Source organism: Agelaius phoeniceus, chromosome 4, assembly GCF_051311805.1.
Source record: "Agelaius phoeniceus isolate bAgePho1 chromosome 4, bAgePho1.hap1, whole genome shotgun sequence".
NCBI lineage: Eukaryota > Metazoa > Chordata > Aves > Passeriformes > Icteridae > Agelaius > Agelaius phoeniceus.
Genome location: NC_135268.1, coordinates 31,690,811 through 31,709,616, shown reverse-complemented (window position 1 = coordinate 31,709,616; position 18,806 = coordinate 31,690,811). Strand labels below are relative to the sequence as shown.

Here is an 18,806-nt window from a genome sequence, read left to right as displayed (position 1 = left end):
CAGGAGAAGTACTAATGGCAACTTTGGACACAAATGGCCAAAACCTGCCAAAGTCCTAACAGGGAGTAAAATTTGGAGCTAGACCCCTCATGACAGTAACAACAGCAGAACTCACACGGGGGCCAATGGTGGCAGTATTTCTGTCCCATCACCCAGCCCAGATGGAGGCAGCAATTCTCCTTCCTCCCCACCTGAAGCACCCACCTTCCCCAAATGTCTGGGTGATGCTTTCACCCCTGAACTGAATCCAGCCCCACTGACTGGTGAGAGTAGCCAGGCCAAGCAGATTAGGGGAATACTGACCTCAGGGGCTTTCTAAGCAAAAAATTGGAGCTTGAGGACTTGCCCTTAACATTGTAGAGGAAGAAAAAACCTGTGGCTTTTTAGCTCATTCTCTTCAGCTCATAAAAGGGCAGTGATGAGGATGAAACTGGTGCCCCTGACAGAAGCAGGCATTTTGGTACAAACACCCTGTCCTTTTGTATGGCTCACACTGTGGGGCCCCCTCTCTGCCCAAGGTGCTAGCTACTACCAGGCTGCAAATAGCAGCTAGGGGGAAAGAAAGGAAAGATTTATTACATTACAGCTTTTTAAACAAAATACACTAGGAAAACCAGGTACCATGCAATTATAGCCCTCCAGGGCATGGCTCTGCTACCTTTGCTATCCAGCACTTAGATGAGATAGATAGTCAAGGGAATGGTAATTACAAACAGAAATTCTGCACGAGCAAAAATGCTCACCACGACAAAAACTGTAGCCAGATATAGATACATGTCTGATAAATTTGAAGGATTGTAACTTACTGGAGTACTAGCATACAAATAAATCTGGATTTATATATATACTTGTGTGTGTGTGTGTGTGTGTGCATAATACAACATCTAAGCACCTATATTTACCACTTTGTATACATGGAAAGTGCAAAGCAACATTAAAAAGAATAGGTTTGGAATAATATTTAATAATGTTCCTATAGAAAACATTCCAAACTGAAAAAAATAATCTGAAAATTTAAAAATACTAAATGCAGGGAAACTATTAAGGGAATGACCACTACAATTAGAACAGCAATAAAAGTGAAAACCTAGAAACTCTGTGTGATTTGGTTTCATTTCCATTTGAAAGCAATCAGCCTCAATTTGATCTTTTCCTCCCATGGTAGCAAACCCTGACTAAAGACGGCCTGGAGTGCCAGTCCCCAAGCAGAGTTTCTAGAGAAGAAGGGCAGCGAGCAGAAGTACAGAGCACGGTGTTCCAGGGGGAGGCTCGATACCCCGCGTCGCTGGGCAAAGGAAAGCAGCACACAGTGTGCACAAGCGCCACCAAGAGGCTCCTCTGCCACCGCCCAAGGAAGATTTTCCCCCTGTGCCGTTCGGGCACATCCTCAGCACCTCTCGAGCATGCTCGCCGCTGCATTATCAGCGAGCGTTCCAAATGGAAAGCAAAGAAAAGGATAAGTTATTTTTTAAGGGTTCCTTCCAAAGAACAGGGGGGGAAGAGGGGGAGATATATCTACAGCATGTGCAGGTTTTGACAATGGAACTTTTAAATGTTGTGGCAACAGAAAACAAGATTGCTGCCCAGTCTGGATCTGGAAAATGTTAAATTTCACCTTATCAGCCACTGAAACAGCACCAGGAGGGATCTGCTGCTGAGCTGCCTCACATCAAAATCTATGCAATCCTATTTTTTTCCTGTCAAATTCAACTATGAGATTCAAATAGTAATAATATTTCTGTAGGGTGATGTTGGAGACCATTTTTAAAGGTAAGCAGAAATTTTCCTCAGATGTTTTCATCGTGGCGAGAAAACCAGTTTCATCCTCATCACTGCCCTTTTATGAGCTGAAGAGAATGAGCTAAAAAGCCACAGGTTTTTTCTTCCTCTACAATGTTAAGGGCAAGTCCTCAAGCTCCAATTTTTTGCCTAGAAAGCCCCTGAGGTCAGTATTCCCCTAATCTGCTTGGCCTGGCTACTCTCACCAGTCAGTGGGGCTGGATTCAGTTCAGAAGTGAAAGCATCACCCAGACATTTGGGGAAGGTGGGTGCCTTGGGCCAGGTAAGGCTTGGCTGCCCTCCATGCATCCGTGCCTCCCTTTGCAAATCATTGCTCTCAAAGTGGCAAGCATCCATCCTAGTCTCACCATCTCCCACCAAGGGGAACTAATCTGGGGGCTGCCCAAGAGCTGAAAGCTCAATGTTTTCTCCAGGAAAGGGAGAGGGGTTGAGACACAGCCTTGAATTAAGCCTCCCAGGTGAGGGTGCAGGCATCCCAGAGAGGTCTCAGGAGTGTCAGGCTGCAAGCCACCTGGCTAAACCCAGAACTTGGAGCACTGACTCGGACCAAATGGTCTCTAGCAGTTCCCTCCAGCCATAACTATCCCATGATTCTGCAACCCAAAAGGACAATGACACCTTCAGGTCTGTGACAAAGGAATGTGAGGCCCAGGCTGGAAGAGTCATCAGTGACAGCAGCTTTTGCCTCAAAGCTCATCACATCACCACAGCACCTCATAGAGTCAGGGGAAGGGAGAAGCAAAGAGACTTCCACACACAGTACATAGCCAGGTAAGGGACTGAGTGATCCCAAAGCAGAAGATATGGAAAAGTATGACACAGATTAACAAATTCATACTCTTTATTCCTGCCTGTGTTAAAGCAACACCGTGTTGCCTATTCTTTAGCAGACAGGCAAGTGTCAATACATTCTCCCCTTTCCACATCTCAGCTTTCAGGACTGATCAAAAAAATGAACAGAAGTTCATAATTCTTATCAAGGCTTGAAAACCAGGGGGAGCAGCACCACGGTTTTTAACTTAAAGGGCACAGAACACGCACACTCCTTAGAACACAATGCTACACTGAACTCCATGAAATTTCCAAGGACTACACACATTTTCCCCACAGGTCATTCATTTCCACCACCATCCATCAGGTAACTGAGGGTTGGGGGGAACTGGGGCTGAGGTTCTTTCTTTCAAGGCAGCTCATTCTCTCACCTCTCTCTCAGGATTTAAGGTGATTTAAGCACTTGAGGATTAAAGGCGTTTTAACAGTTTATACAGATTTAAACATCTAAAGGGGCTTAAACACTTATGCTACTTTCGGGGCTTTAAAGTGGCTTAACCATCCACGGCACTTGATGAATTTACGGGCGCTCAAAAGCCTATGCTGCCTTTAAAACAATAAAAAAACACCTAAATACATTAAAAAAAAAAAATATACCTTAAAACATCTTTGTATTTTAGGAGTGCGGTCCTGCTTGGCTCCTACCAGGTCGGACCAGGCTGCGGGATGGCTTTCGTGGGAGGTGGATCCCAGCGCCCAACCTGGCAGCAGCGGCCCCGCACCTGCGCTGGAGAGCCGGGGCGGGGCGGGGCGGGGCTGAGCGCCCCGGGGGCCGGAGGGGCGGCACCGCTCCTTCCTCGGTTCCGTTCCCATTAGCGTGAGGCCGGGAATATTTAGTGGCCCGAGCGTGTGCCGCGGGACACCCCCGCGGGCCGACCCCGGGCACATCCCCCGGCACATCCCCCGGCACATCCCCGACGTGTGCCCCCGACAGCCGGGGTGGGGCAGCGGGGCAGGCAGAAGAGCCCCGCTCCGCCCGCAGCGCCGTGCTAGGGGTGCGAGGCAGGGCCGGGCCGGCAGGGCGAGCATCACCCGCACCCTGGGAAGGCGGCTGGGGTCGCGGTGAACGGGAACTGCTGCCCTGCAGCCACGGCGAACACGGGTCCGCAGGCTGGGAACGCCGTGCCCGAGCTGACAGCCAGGAGCACTGACAGCAGCCTCGCCGTCTGGCGCTTTCACCTGCAAGGGATCACAGCGAGGATACCAGTGACTGCTCGGGTCTGCAGGCATGGCTTGCTTTGTTTACGTGATCCCCGGTCATTTCAAATTTAGAGTAAATGAGTTCACCGGGGGTAATTAAAAATGGAAATAATAAGGTCTCAATAAAACGTTGTTTCAAATCAAAGCTTAATCCAGGAAAACGTGTGGTTTTCCTGCTTATTTCCTGTGGGCTGGTGAAGCAAACAAGCAAACAATTCTGGTGAAAAGAATGAGCAAGTTTGTGTCAGAAGTGTCTCATCCTCCACCACAGAGAAGGGTGATTATCTCTAGTCTAAACAGTCTGCTCAGATTTGGGTCTTTGCTTCCACATAGCCTATCCGTCAAAAGTAGCATACAGGGAATTTATAGAGCAGGCAGATTTTCTTCCAGTCATGCTGAAATCCACCTGAGGTGGTATCAATGACTCCAAAAAAATGAGAAACAGTGAAAAAAAAAGGAGAGAGAAAAGCAAGCCACAAACTTGTCCATTTTACGAAGACCTGGTGGATAGCCCAACCATTCAGGGTAAGAACAAACTTGTTGGTAGATTTCCTCCCACCAAGGAGGAGTTTGGGGACAGAGGCTTGCAGAACCAGCACCAAGAGCTGGAGGGGACATTCCTAGCAAGTGACAAAGTCTACAGCCTCTGGCACTCGGTAAAATGGGCTTAAAATGGGCACCATAAGCCATTAGTGGGGCTCAGTCCTATGGAAGGCACCTGAGGCCAGCACCTTACATGTGCTCTGTTTAAAAGTAATTAATGGCAAGAATATGTGGCACTGTAAGAAGAAACTACTTTTAAGCCTTACCATAAGTAATACTAGACATTCAGGATATTTAGTTTCCAGGTATCAAACTTCAGGAGAGAAACTGACCTACAGAGAGGTTACATTCATCAGCTTGGCCCACTGGAAGGGATCTTGGAATACCCACTGGAAGAGCTGGCACTGGCTTCACATGTGACAGCATCCTGCCTGGGGCAGCACTGCAGCCATTCCAGCATGGCAGACCTGTGCTTTCCTGGTGGGAATGCTGCAGGTCCCATCTCCTTCCTATGCCACAAGCAATGAGTCACATCTCTGGGAAGCCCAGTGGGAAATTGGATGTACAGGGATCCTGCAATTTACAAAAGTCATTACGGCTGAGGCTAGCTTCCCATAAAACATCTCTATAAGGAGAAATATTCAGTGGCTGATTAATGAATGTGGTTTACCACAAAATGATACTACACAGGCCTACTATTTTCAATAATAATCCCATAAATAATATTACTAAAAATCCAAGAATTATCCAAAGCACACTGAAGCTGAGTTGTGATCCCAGCGCCTTGCCTGTTGTCTTCCCCTTGGTGTTAAATCAACACAAACACAATTTTTTAAGGGAGTTTCTAGGTGAAGACAGGAGTGAAGGGAAAGGGATGTGCCTATGCTGCACGGAGCCAGGCTCGCGCTTTTAGCCTCAGGAAAACGTGCTAGTATTTTGAAAGCGCTTGGATTCTTCCACTCGGGGAAATCCCCCACTGGTGGTCGGGGGCCATCCAGGGGCTGTGGGGCCCGGGTCCGCTGCAGGCGCCCCGCTCCTGGCATGGGAGAGCCAGGGGCAGGCGGGGCTGAGGGGAAGCAGGAGGAGATGGGGGGCAGCAGGAGGAGATGGGGGGCAGCCCCAGGGCTGGGCGCTGCCGAGTCGCAGTGGGACCGGGGGTGCCGGCTGCCCCCAGTTCCTGCCTGCGGCTCCAGCCCGGGACGAGCCCTGCCAGCATCGCAGGGAAGGGCCGGAGGTGCCAGACGCCCCCCGGGGGATGAGGGAGCCGCCAGCCTCGCCCCTTGCCTGGGAACCGGCCCGGCCACATCTCCCGTCCGCTGGCAGCGAGAACTCCAAACGCGGGCAGGGGGTGCCGGGGGGAGCGCGGCGGCTCCGCAGCAGCTGTGCCAGAGGCAGAGCTCACCTCCAGCTCCCCGCAGCCCCTGCCCGGCACAGGAGCTCCTCGGGGCTCTTTGTTCGCCGGGATCTTTCCCTCCTTCTCCGCGCTCGCACGGTAATGTTCCTTCCAAAGATTTCCTGCCAAAAGACAATCCCCCTGAGCAAAAGCAGACCGAGAAAGTAGTGACCAATCCTTTCTGGATGGCTGTCACCAGGCTCCTCCCAGCCCCCGCTCCCCCTGCTATTTGCATACAAAAAAATCCAGAAAACTCCCGTTTGCCCCAGCATCTCGCTCAGACTCTCCGTCCCCGCCTGGCAGCCGGAGCCCGGGCTGGGGGACGCTGCCTGCGGCTGAGGTAGCGTCGCGCCGCCCGCCCCGTCACCCCGGCCCCCCGAGCCTTTCGCCAGCCCCCCCTCCACCTCCTCCGCGCCCCAAAATGCAGCGCCGCCTCTGCGCCCTGCTCCTGCTGGCGTCCCAGTGCATGGGCTCGGCCGCCGGGCTCTTCCCCTTCGGGGAGCCCGACTTCTCCTACAAGCGCTCCAACTGCAAGCCCATCCCCGCCCCGATGCTGCTGTGCCGGGGCATCGAGTACCAGAGCATGCGGCTGCCCAACCTGCTGGGGCATGAGACGGTGCAGGAGGTGCTGGAGCAGGCGTCCACCTGGATCCCTCTGGTGCAGAAGCAGTGCCACCCCGACACCAGGAAGTTCCTCTGCTCCCTCTTTGCCCCCGTCTGCATCGACGACCTGGACGAGATCATCCAGCCCTGCCACTCGCTGTGCGAGGAGGTGAAGGAGAGCTGCGCCCCGGTGATGTCCGCTTTCGGCTTCCCCTGGCCCGACATGCTGGACTGCAGCCGCTTCCCCAAGGACAACGACCTCTGCATCCCGCTGGCCAGCAGCGACCACATCCTCCCCGTCACCAGGGAAGGTAAGAGGGAGCGGCCGGGTCCCCCCGCAGCGGCAGCATCTACCCCGACGGGGCGCCCCGACAGCGGGGTCCCTTCGCGGCTCTCCACGGGGGAACGAAGGCGTCTGCCTTCAGCTACAGCCCCGGGGCTCCGGGACGGGGGGACCGGGGAGGTGGCCGCAGACCAGGTTCAGGGAGGCTTTTCCAAGGGGCCCGGGGAAACCGCAGGCACCGTCGGGGAGCTGTCATCGGCCTGCGCCCATCTCCATCCTCACAGAAAAGGTCTGGGATTCGGCGCTGGAGCCGCGCGGCATCCAGAGGGCCGATGGCCCTGTACGAGAGTCATCGCTGTAGCGCGGAGCTGGGGTGCTCTGTGTCGTGTTCCGACCTCCCTCCCCACTCCCCTTGTACTTTTTTACCCGCTAAAACAAAAACTTTTGGTTGAGGCGTGACCTTAAAAGTCCACCGTGACCCCTGTAGCGGGTCTGCCGCAGTAAAGGCGGGACAAAGTGCTCGGGCAGCTTCGGGGCTGGGGGGAGAAGGAGCAGGCTCTGGGGTGAAGGGATGGAAAGCTGGCGTTTCCCAAAGGGTTCCCAACGCCACCTGCTGTTCCTTTCTCCCCGGGTCTGACGGGGACTGTTGCTTGCATTTGCAGCACCCAAGGTCTGTGATGCCTGCAAAAACAAAAATGAAGATGATAATGACATCGTGGAAAACCTCTGCAAAAACGACTTTGGTAAGTGGAAGCAGAGCTCCTCTCGCTTGAAACTTGAGAGTCGAGGATCAGGTACAGCTCCCAGTGGAGTCAGTAAGAGATGTGCCTGAATAAAGGCAGGGCTTTGACCGTCGGGTCATGAAACACAGAATTCCACCTTGGAGTAAAAAGTAGCCCTTTTTATCATTCTTTTCTGTTTACTGTTTTGAAGTAGTGCTCTTTTATGTGGATGCTGCTGGCAAACCCAATAGAAAGTAAAAAGAGGGAAAAAAAAAAAAGAGAATCTTTCATGCAGACTATTGCCTGGGGAGAAGTAGAGCAAAGCTTCATTTAGATGTTTGAGACAGAGCTGCATGACCAATCTCAGTGTATCGTAAGAAAGACTCTCTCTGCAGATTAAGAATGAAGCTCTATATATCATTTGACAGAGAAGGTAATGCACAGACAATTGGGGATATAAACTTAATGGGAAGATCTGGGGTTAGAGGAGGACAAGAAAGCCTCTTCAACACAGACAACTGAAGGACACATTATCCACACATTAGCATTTCAAGAGCAAAAAGGAATAAGGAGGGGAATCCTTTTACAATAGGTCAGTGTTTAATACCTGGAAACAGATTTGTAGTATAAGTATCTACAACAATTCAAAAGTCTTTCTTTAAAAAAAAGCAAACAAAAACCCACCCAAACCCTGAAACTATGATTGTGGGACATAATTGCTAAAACAATCAATAGTTTTGGCCCGGCAAATTGCACTCAGATAAATCCTCCTAAAGCTAAACATGCCCCACAGCTTCTTACAGAGCCCTGTAACCCCCTCCTAGTTATTTTACCAAATCGAATGCAGCTGTTGGACCAATTTGCCCTCCATGGGATCTATTCTTTCAAAAAAACAATGCATGTGAAATATCATTTCCTTACAGGTTTGCCTAAAATCCTCTCCAGCCTAATAAATTAAGTGTAGAAGTTTTGAGCTGCAGCAGAGATCAGGTTTCAGATTAGGTCTAGGTACTTGCCTCCCCACCTCCCCTTCAAACGCTACTTTCAGGAAAGCTGCCCTCTCCCAGTAAAAAAAAACAGTGCTCTGCTTAGTGTAGCAAACCTGCCCTCTCTCTGCTGCAAACAGGAGAAAAGCTGGAAAAAATATTAATTTAGAAAGGAAGGGGAGAGAGGGGGAGGGGAAAGAGGAGAAAAGAAATCAAAAAAACCTCAACCCTAAGGTTGATTCAAACCGAAATGACTTGCATGCCCTTTGTGGCTTTAGAAATGGAGCCACCTGCTGCCTCTTCTGTCAGCCCTGACAGTTTAATTAGCAATAGAGCACCTCCCTCCCCAGGTCCTCTTTATGTGCACTAATGGGAAAAAAACCTCTCAATCTCTCTCCCTCTCCCCACTTCCCCCTCCCCTCGCTCTATTAGCCTTGAAGATAAAAGTGAAGGAGATTGCCTACATCAATGGGGATACCAAGATCACCCCTGAAACAAAGAGCAAAACCATCTACAAGCTGAATGGGCTGACAGAAAGAGATCTGAGGAAGATAGTGCTCTGGCTCAAAGGTGGCCTCCAGTGTACCTGCGATGAGATGAACGACATCAACGTCCCCTACTTGGTGATGGGGCAGAAGCAGGCTGGGGAACTGGTGATCACCTCGCTGAAGCGGTGGCAGAAGGGGCAGCGGGCGTTCAAGCGCTTCTCCCGCAGCATCCGCAAACTGCAGTGTTAGTGGCTTCGGCTCTGGCTGTCCTCCAGCAGCCACCCCTGTCCCAAGCTCTCTGGGCCTCCAGCTCCTTCCTGCTTTGGCCCCTGTGAGCCTCCAGATGCCATGGGCACGAGGCACAGCTGCCCGAGAGGGGAAGAACCCCTCAGTTTTTGTACATAGTTTAAAATGTAATAAAAAAAAAACCATAATGACTATTTTTGGGAAGCATTAAAGTATCTCGCTTAAAGCTTGGGGTTTTTTTATGGTTGCAAATGTGACTTTGCTCTGGGGTCTTTCCCTCTTGGTTTTGGTAATGCTGGTTCATTTATCTTGCTGCTTCTCTGTGTGTGTGCATGTTTGTGGTGGCACGGCAGGGGCCGCAGAGAGAGCCAAGCGCGCGGCTGGGCTGTCACCGCTGACACCGCTTCCCACCCGCACCAGCGCTGGAAAGGTCACCTTACGACTCTTGCATGTGATACATAGGCACCAGTAAGAGTATATTAACCATCCTCACTTTTTATTTTCCACAAGTCTGAGCCCTCTCTCAGAAAAAAAAAAAAAAAGAACAAGTTTTGGAGCTGGTTGATCTGAATCCACCTTTTTTGTTTAATTGTTTTGCAAATTAAACCATCTGTAGCCTAACTGTAATATACCTAGTGGTTAATCTGAAAGAGTTGTAAAATATTGCTTTAATTAACCTTGTAAATACTCCAGATAAATGTTATATTCTTGTATATAAACTTTACATCATAGTTTACTTATTGTCTCTGTCTGTATCACTTTAATCCATTTTGGGAGAACTGGGAGAAAGATGTCCAACTGGACTTTGTCATGGCAAAGCAGAATTTGTCATTCCACCCTAAGTGACCAGTAGAAAAGCACAAGGAAGCCTCTAGTGATGCAATCAGAAAATCTGTAGTGGACCTCATTTCCCCAAAGATGAGCCCAAAAGACACAGGACTGAGGTTCAGTCAGCTCATTTGAATATGTGTCTGTTGAGCTCTTGGAGATGAGGCTTCTTTTCATGTGGCTCCTTTGTTCGACTGCCTGCATTTTCTCATCTTCTCAGAGGACTTTCCTGACATGGAATTGTAATGAGACCACAGTCTTAAAAATTAAATCCATCTTTCCATTTCTTGAAAAAGACATATTAAGGAGGGAAATGTCATTTGCTACTTGCAATTCAGAATAATGGTAGAGCAAGGCATTTTTTTTGTATGTACACTCACTATACTTATTGAGAAAGAAAATAAAAGATACCTAATAGTGTAACTAAATGAATGTTTTTCAGCATTTTTCTTACAAACGTTTTCTGATGAAGAGTTTTACCTGAATTTTATTGTACTTACCCTGAAAAATAGTCTTGCTTCCCAGTGCTTTTACACACAGAAAATTCTTCATAGCTTCACTGACAGCCCCATGAGCAGTCCCATATTCCCAAGAACATTTTATGTTAACTCTTCACTGACAGAATACAAATCCAACACTAGACTTTTCTGTAAAATGAAAATTCCATTATTTTAATAAATTTTGTGTAATTTTTCATCATCAGGATCAAAAGATGAAAAGGAAAGATCCAGCATGTACACCGTTTTAGAAAAATGAGTTATTTGCCCTCTCCCACAGTCTTAATGCATTCACTATAACTGGTACAAACAGTGGTAGGATGCTGACCATGCAAGAAAAGAGCAATCCTCATAAATGTCCTCAAAAGTACAATTTTTTTTAAAAAAATGTAAAAGGGAAAAAAGTAACTAATCACCAAACAAAATCCCCATTTCAAACTGACTCTTAATTATTTTGTGAAACGATATCTGTATTTAAAGGCCAATACCTTGCTGAAATGTCATTAAAACCTTTCTTCTGAATGAACCTGACTTACCAGGAAATAGATTTGACTCTTTTCATGTAATTATTCTAACACCAGCACTCTGTCCATCATCTTACAGAGCCATTTGCATTCAGGTGTTTTATCACTCTACCCATTCTGCTCAGCATATGATGTAATGCCTGTACCTGAACAGCCTTGGGCTTAGAGGGAGCAAGCTCACTCTTCAGGAGCTGTCTGAAGATGAACCTGCAGAAAACAGGCATGTGTGCCCCACAGAGGAAAGCACTTTGAGGAGGAGGTTGCTGCAATGCAGGCACTGGGGACTGAAAATGAGCAGCCAGGACTGTTGCACACAGCCTGCCTTACAGATACTAAGTTGTCCTACAGCAGCCATAAAATTATCTTAATTAGGCTGTCCTGGAAGGCAGCAGTACTGATGCTGATGAGGACAGACAGGTCACAAGTTACTCACTCTGGGGTCATGTTAAGGCCAAGACCGTATAACAGACTTTTGCCAAATTACTTAAATGCATAAAGCATACCACCTATGATCAAAAGTGCCCTGTCTTAAAGAAAAACCTCATATCACATTCCCCTTCACAACATAAACACAGCTACACCAGCAAAATCCTGTTCATATCAGGACGAATTCAGGAGAAGGAGAACAAATTTAACTGGCAAACATTCAATTTTGCTAGCATAATCAGCGTCCTGGATTAAGAGCACCCTGCCATACAGATGCCCTACTGATAAAGCCTTCTGCTTGTGGCCCTTGGCTGAATCACTGGCACTGTCCACTCTCGAGGTGAATAGACAGGGGTAGGATTGCCTTTCAGATAAACAGGATTTAGGCAAATGTGAAAAGTAATGGGATTCATCTTTTCACAAAGTTCCATTACCTTGTTCTAACAGTATTGTATTTAAAGATGGGTCATATCCGCCTCACCAAGAAGTGTCAATGTTTGTTGTACAGCTTCTAGTGGTGTAAATCCCAGACATCGCAAACTATTCAACTGAAAATTAGGATTTTAAAGCCTGAGGAAACTTCACCTCTCAGATACTGGCAAAGAAGTAAACACATACATTTTTATTCTTACTTGCTCAAAAATAACTGAAAATCTTTGACTGTGCCAGGAAAATAGTGAGCCAAACATATAACAAAAATTATCAGAGCCTGTTACTTCTCATAATTGTGTCACATATACTTCAGAGGAACTTTATTACCTGGTATAGTCCACTCCTAACAAAGTTTTTTTTTTGCAATTGATGAAAAAAGGCAACCCACTGCTGCATTTTTTCAGACACTTTTTGTCTTTTTCTAAATAAAACAACATTTTTATGCAGCCAATTATGTAGCTTCCATTGTATTTGCTTTCATAAAAACTATAAAAGCAGCTGACTACAATGGATTAGTTTAAGAACAATAATAATGACACTTGACATTTATACAGAATTTTCCATTTCGTTTCTCAGACTGCCTTCACAAAAATAGGCGTTAATATCCTTTTGTAGATTAGGAAAATGAGGAACAGTGAAATGAAATAACTCATTCAAAACCACCCAGCAAGTCTTTTACAGTCAAGAAAAACAGAGTATTTTTTTCCTCCAAGTTTTATGCTCTAATCATTAGACCACAGCAATCAGAATGATGTATAATCAAGGCAGCACTTAGATTATAATTTGAAAGCATAACAGCAACCAAGTGTCCCTCCAACTTCTTCCCCTCAAGTGTGTAAAAGAAAATGTCTGCCCAAATTTAAATTTAAAACCCATCAGCAATATTCCTCAGTATTTTCCTTTCTTTCTTGTTGATAGTTCTCTTTATCCTTTAACTATTTCTTAATCTTTTGTTTTCTCCCTCACTTCTCATTCACTTCAGACACTCACAGAGAAGCCACCCAGCCCCTCTCTTACCCTCTCATACAGACACTTTTGCCCTCAGAATGGTTTATTAAAGAACTCATGCAGTATTACACACAAGCCACAAAAATCCTGATGACCAGCCCAAGACTTAAAAAGACCCATGCAGAAAATCCAGTAAGAGACATGTAAATTTAATTAATTATTTTCTCTGAGGACACAAGGGCAGTTAGCTGCCACAAGGAGCATCACAGACACATGCTGGTCGGCTCAGGCCACTATACCTATTCTGCAGCAGGAGAATATAAAGATATTTAAGGAATGTGTGAGCAAAAATGAAGAATAAACAGGTAGAACACACAATTCCTTGGTAACCAGGTCTCCTACACATCTCCCTGTTGTTATAACCCTTTGTTCTCCAATCTTGGGCCATGAAGTGCCTCTCTCATCCCTCTTTCAGATGTCTCTACCTCTCTTCAGCCATGAAGGGTATCAACCAAGAGCAGAGCCACCAAGACTCAGAAAAGGACCACCACATTGTCCCCTAGGTGCCTGCTGGGACTAGAGCACCTCCCCTGCAGCCAGCAGAGCAACTTGGCTTTGGCTGTTTTGACAGCCCACTGCCATCCCCACCAAACCTACCAGCTCTGACAGCCTTGGTCACACAGTCACAGTTGGCCGTGCCACAGGAAGAGCGATGGATTGATGGCTACCAGAGCAGTAGGCAGCCTTCCTAAGGCTGGGCAGCCAGGCTTTTGTTATTGGAGCCAGAAGTTCTTATTTCTAGGCTTCAGAGACCTGCCTATATGATTTATCTAGAAGTTGCTTTCTTATCAGCAGATGTAGTTTTAGCACAGCCTGACTGTCTGGTGAAACAACCACAGGAATGGATCTTGTTTGCCTCCGTACGAAGAGGAGAGTGCAAGATATTCACATCACAGGAATCCAAGACCCCAAGCTCTCTTGCAAACATAAATTAGCCCCCACTTTATCCCTTTGGGGTGAGTTTAATACTGTAACATTTTCCAAATGCATCAACTGCTTTCAGGGTGAGCCATGGGCTCCTAAATCACCTAGATGCCTTGGAAAATATTAGCAGCTATCCCCCACTGGAGTTAAAGCCAGTTGGCTGGGGTCAGCCAGCAAGCCTGTCACCCAGCCAGGAGGAACACCTCAGCAATCAGCCAGCCAGCCCATTGCTCTCACAACTGATCAAAATAACCAACCAACACAGAAAGCTGCACTGTGCAGCAGCTGATGGAGCAAATTTCAAAACCAATCACCACACACACACAGAGCAGCTGTCCAGCCAGAAGGACCAGCACAAGTCAGAGGTATGCACAGCGTCTTACAGGACAGACACAAGAAAGAACTTACATACCTTCTAAGACTCACAATAAGGCAATACTATTAATGCAGCTCTTTCAAAATCCAGATGCTGCAGATCATCCTTTTGGAGTCATTTTCAGACCACAAAATGATGCTGGAGTTGTGGAGAATTTTCTGCTTGGACACAACAGATTGCCATTAGAGGCATGGCCAAAACTAGCAGCAACTGGCAGATTTAGGACTGATCTAAGAAGGTAGCAGAAATGCTAATTTAAGAACACTTTCAGCTTTCCAGATCTTTATTTTCAGAGCTTAACCTTGACAGTCTTCATTAGACATAAGTTTCCATATGGAACTGCTATGGAAGGACAATTAAAAAGTTTTCCAGAGATACCTGTTTTTATCAGGCAAGAGATAACTAATCCTTCCCTGGTAATTTCCCTGCATTGTTAGTTAAATTCAAATCCCTAACATTGTCTAATTGCCTTTTTTGTTATGTGAATCTGCAGCCATGCACCATAGGGAACCCAGGCTGGTTACACCCTGAGACAGGTGCTTTAGTGGCTGCAGGGCTCACATCATTAGGCACACACAGAGCTATTAATCATTTCAGTTTACTCTGAGGCACAAATCTGAATTAAGCCAGGCCACTTTCCTATGAAAAACAATAGCTTAATTGTAACAGGTAAGGCAAAAGCGTTTTGAGAGGTAGAATTTCAGGAACTAGGGCAACTGTCCCTAAAAAAAGAATCAGGAAAGACAAGAAAATTCACCATATTGAAGAATTAGGAAGTTTAATCATTTGTTTTCAGCTAGGGAAGAAAAATAATTTGAAGATAATCTATTCTCCTCTTCACACAGCCTGTTACCTTCAGATGCTGAATTCCTTGAGCTGGGAAAAGTTGTCACATTTACATTCTGTGATCTGTAGCACTGCAATCATCCCAGTGATATGAATGGCGGGTTGTTTGGGGTTTTTTTTCACACAATGGGGAGTTTTAAATAGAGATGGATTTTCAAAAGCATCTACTAAAGCACAAGTTCAAAGATTCCAAAAGTATTCTTAGGTTTTGATTTTTACAGTAACTTACACAACAGAAGGAGGAAAAAAAATAACTTTGTTGGAAACAACGTAAGAAGGCATTTTAAATCCTGTTAGATGCCTACAGATGCTTATCTGTTTTGTGAGGTACCCACATATATTTCAAAATCTGGCTGCAAGACATCCTTAGAGAGTTTAATGTACCTGGGGCACCCAGGGATTTTGGAAATGGGACCTAGACTGCTGAAAATATTAGCAAGTAGTGGTGTTATAATCTATCCGACACATGCGAAATGATGAATTTGTCTTTACTCTTTGGTTTCAACATTTGACTAGAATATGATACTTACTTGAAGAGCTGAAATAAGACATCTTTCACTTCCCCACAGAAACAGACTTTGTAAATTCATAAGGTACCTCTGGAATTCTAAAGCTAGCTCTGCCTTCACAAGAAAACACTGCAGGGAAATCAGTCCCTCGATTCAAAACTAAACTTTAGAAACCTTGCTAGGAAGATTAACATCCTTGCTAGGAACATTAGCATCCTTCTCAACTTTGTACTGCTACAATAAGTAGATGAGCAAGAAAAGATTTGTGTTAAATACTTGTTGTTAAATACAACACCACATGGCTGGAAGCTACATTAACTGTTGACACTTGCAGCTGCTGCAACTCAGTAGTACATAGCAAGGAGTAGTATAAAAGTCAGAAGTATATTAGAGTACACAGAATCACAGAATATTTTCAGTTGGAAGGGACCCACAAGGATCATCAAGTCTGACTCTTAAGTGAATGGCTTATACAGGAATGAGACCAGTGAACTTGGCATTATTAGCACCATGCTCTCACCAGCTGAGCTGATCTCAAATGGATGAAAGAGATGCATTTCCTCACATGTGAAACTCAAAAGGACCACCAGAGACATCTAGAACATGGATTACAATACAGCACATCTATGCTGGTAACGTGCCACAACCCACCTTAGGGTGAAGTTCACTCAGCAATAACTACATGTATCGTTTGCACATTGCATCCAAATGTGAGCTGCTCCATAGAACAAACATTTTTCTGCACCCCACTGCCAGCTGTGTGCTCCCACCATCTTCCTGGGTCACACAAGGCAGGCAGTGTGTGGGCTCAGCTCTTCTGCCCAGCCCCAGATGAGCCCTGAATGAAAACAGCTAGATACCATGAGTGGCTTGTGATGAATTTGGCAGCTGAGCAGGGGACACAGCCAGTTCCGTCTCCACGTCTGCGTGGGGACCAAGCAACGTGTGGAGGTCACGTAAAGTGCACCTCAAAAACAGGCCCTCAGCCCAGACATTTGCAAAGAAACAAGTGTATTACAGCAGGCTCAGTCTTGATTTGCTGCTGTGGCTTGCCCAGCACCAGTCGGTGAGGGCTGCTAAAGCATTTGCAGTATCAAATTCATCTTGGTATAGCCTGCCTCCGGAGCACATTAAAGGGTCCCCCAGGGACCTTCCCTTCATGACATGGAGCCTGGGCTGGGGTGCTGTTCCAGCCCTTGAGCTCCCACAAGCCAGGAGAGCAGCAGGCAGGAGATGCCAGTCGAATTACTATCTGCAGGGCAGGGCTCAGCACACCTGAGTCTTGGAGATTAAAAATACAGCTTTTCAGTCTTACGGTAGTCTTGATAAGGCTGAGCACCTCGAGGCCCAGGCTTGCAGCATTTGCCAGCTAACTCTCCTCCTGTTTGCCTGTCTCTCACACTCATTTTATCTTTGATCCTCTCAAGGAGAAAAAGGATCTTGAAGAATTTGTGGAAAACTTTACACACAGCAGTACTCAAAAAAAGAGATAAGAAGGAGGTGCTGGTGAATACTGTAATGGCATAATCTACTTCAGTGGGAGATTCTAGTCTGGCTGATGCATTTCATTTCTGACACACTATTGAAAGGATAGTGTAGAGACAGAGGTTAAAAAAAAAAAAAAGAGGGCAAAATTTGCCAGGGAATTTGGTACCAACACATATTCTAGGTGGACTTAATGAAGTGTGAAATGATGGCCTAGAGCTGGGGGAAATAAGCAGTAAAATTCCATATACATTAATAGAAACAGAGGTAGCAGCATTGACTGTTTTGAAGCCTGACTGTTCAACAGCAAGAGAATCTATTTCTAATTTTCATGGTATGTGTAAGTCAAGAACACCAAGGATTCAGAAGAGCCACTCCTGCTCAAACTCCAAGTAGAAGAGAAGCATTGTGAGTAGATTTAATGGAGCCCTACTGAAGCCACTGCTCTAATATAGCTGATAGCTAAAATGCAACAGCTCACTATGTCTGAATAAAACATGTATTTATATACAAATGCAATAGCAAAAGCTATTGGGAAGAAAAACATCAACCCTGATTGTCATTGTGTGGGCATATAACGAGGTGGAGAAGTAACTGTGGTCAGGATAAAGTCATTCTCATAGTATGGTGTCAGGCAACTGAGCAAAGCTGCCCAAAGTTCAGTGAAGTCAGCCTGGTGACATGTGGAGCAGATGCTGAAAGCCTGACAGCTGGAAATGTTGGAAGCACTTGTCATCAAAAGGTGGCAGGAAGCTTATGTCAGCTGGAAAAGAGCCTGGATGCTTGTTGCCAGGGCAGCAGAGAGGGTTTTGACAGATAAAAGTGTTGGTGAGCAACGACTAGAGATAAGAGTGCAGATCCCTGGGAAGGCGGAGGAGGGCTGGTTCTTCACGTTTATCTTTAGTGATAGGGATACAAAAGGTCACTGCAAACCCCCAATTTGGGGCAAGGCCTCGCATGGTCCTCAAGTCATCCACCACTAGCTTAACCCTAGAAGGGAATTGTTAGTGTGTCATTTCATGCTCATTCTCAGTGTTGTGGTATAAATGCTACAGCTAGCAGGGAGGCTGCAGATAGGAAAGAAAGCAAGGGGTGTGGGGAAGAAAAAATTCGTCTTTGGGAATAGTTAGATTTGTTAGACTTGACCTTGAGAATCTGAATGACAAAAGTTATGTCCGTGCCTGGCAAAGTGCCTTCTTTTTGTATTTTGCTTTCCTCTAGACACATTCAGGGTAAAACAACAAAGACATAGCAGACCTGTCCTCAAGTAAATCTTCTTTGGTCCTATAAAAATAGAGGAGAAAAAAGACCCAAAAGTTCTTTATTGGGCTAGCTAAATCACAAGTATGTTAAAGAACAGGAAGAAAACCCAAGGTCTATCAAAAAATGCACAGTCTTCAGAAAGACTGAAAAATAAAACTTTGTTAGTTTCTGGTTTCAGTCCAGATCCAGTAAAAAAACCTAGAAAACAACAAAAAATATAAATCCTTTTGCAAGTTTTTTTAAACAAGTTTTCCCAGCTGTACAATATTGCTCAGAGATTTTCCAAAGCAAAAGCCTCTTCAAAAAACATTATAAAAGTTACAGTATTGATAGCAGTTTCAGATAAATGGAACACCCAAGGTCTTTGTCAATTTTCACACTATGAGAAGTTTCATTATTCAAGTACAGCTGGCTGAACATTTTTTTCATTATATGGTTTATTGGTTTGGATGACTGAAATAAATTGGGGAAATTCGCCTAGTGCTGTTTCCCTTTCATTTCCAAGGTTGGCAGTGGACATTTTTGAAACCATATATTCCAGTTTTGGTAACAGATTTGCACACTGTCCTTAGCTGTACTTACTCATGCACGCC

General features: G+C 46.0%; 1 protein-coding gene across 1 annotated transcript; it reads left to right on the top strand.

Moving 5' to 3' along the window:
- Positions 1–5,998: 5,998 nt before the first annotated feature.
- SFRP2 (secreted frizzled related protein 2) lies at positions 5,999–10,351 on the top strand. Its single transcript, XM_054633471.2, has 3 exons — positions 5,999–6,681; positions 7,316–7,396; positions 8,794–10,351. The coding sequence occupies exons 1-3, from the start codon at positions 6,189–6,191 to the stop codon at positions 9,096–9,098; spliced, it is 879 nt and encodes a 292-aa protein (XP_054489446.1). The 5' UTR covers positions 5,999–6,188; the 3' UTR covers positions 9,099–10,351.
- Positions 10,352–18,806: the final 8,455 nt, after the last annotated feature.

Coding starts and splice junctions, on each gene's coding strand:
- SFRP2 (XM_054633471.2), top strand. CDS start 6,189: ATGCAGCGCCGCCTCTGCGCCCTGCTCCTGCTGGCGTCCCAGTGCATG. Junction 6,682..7,315: donor CCTCCCCGTCACCAGGGAAG/GTAAGAGGGAGC, acceptor TTGCATTTGCAG/CACCCAAGGTCTGTGATGCC. Junction 7,397..8,793: donor CCTCTGCAAAAACGACTTTG/GTAAGTGGAAGC, acceptor TCGCTCTATTAG/CCTTGAAGATAAAAGTGAAG.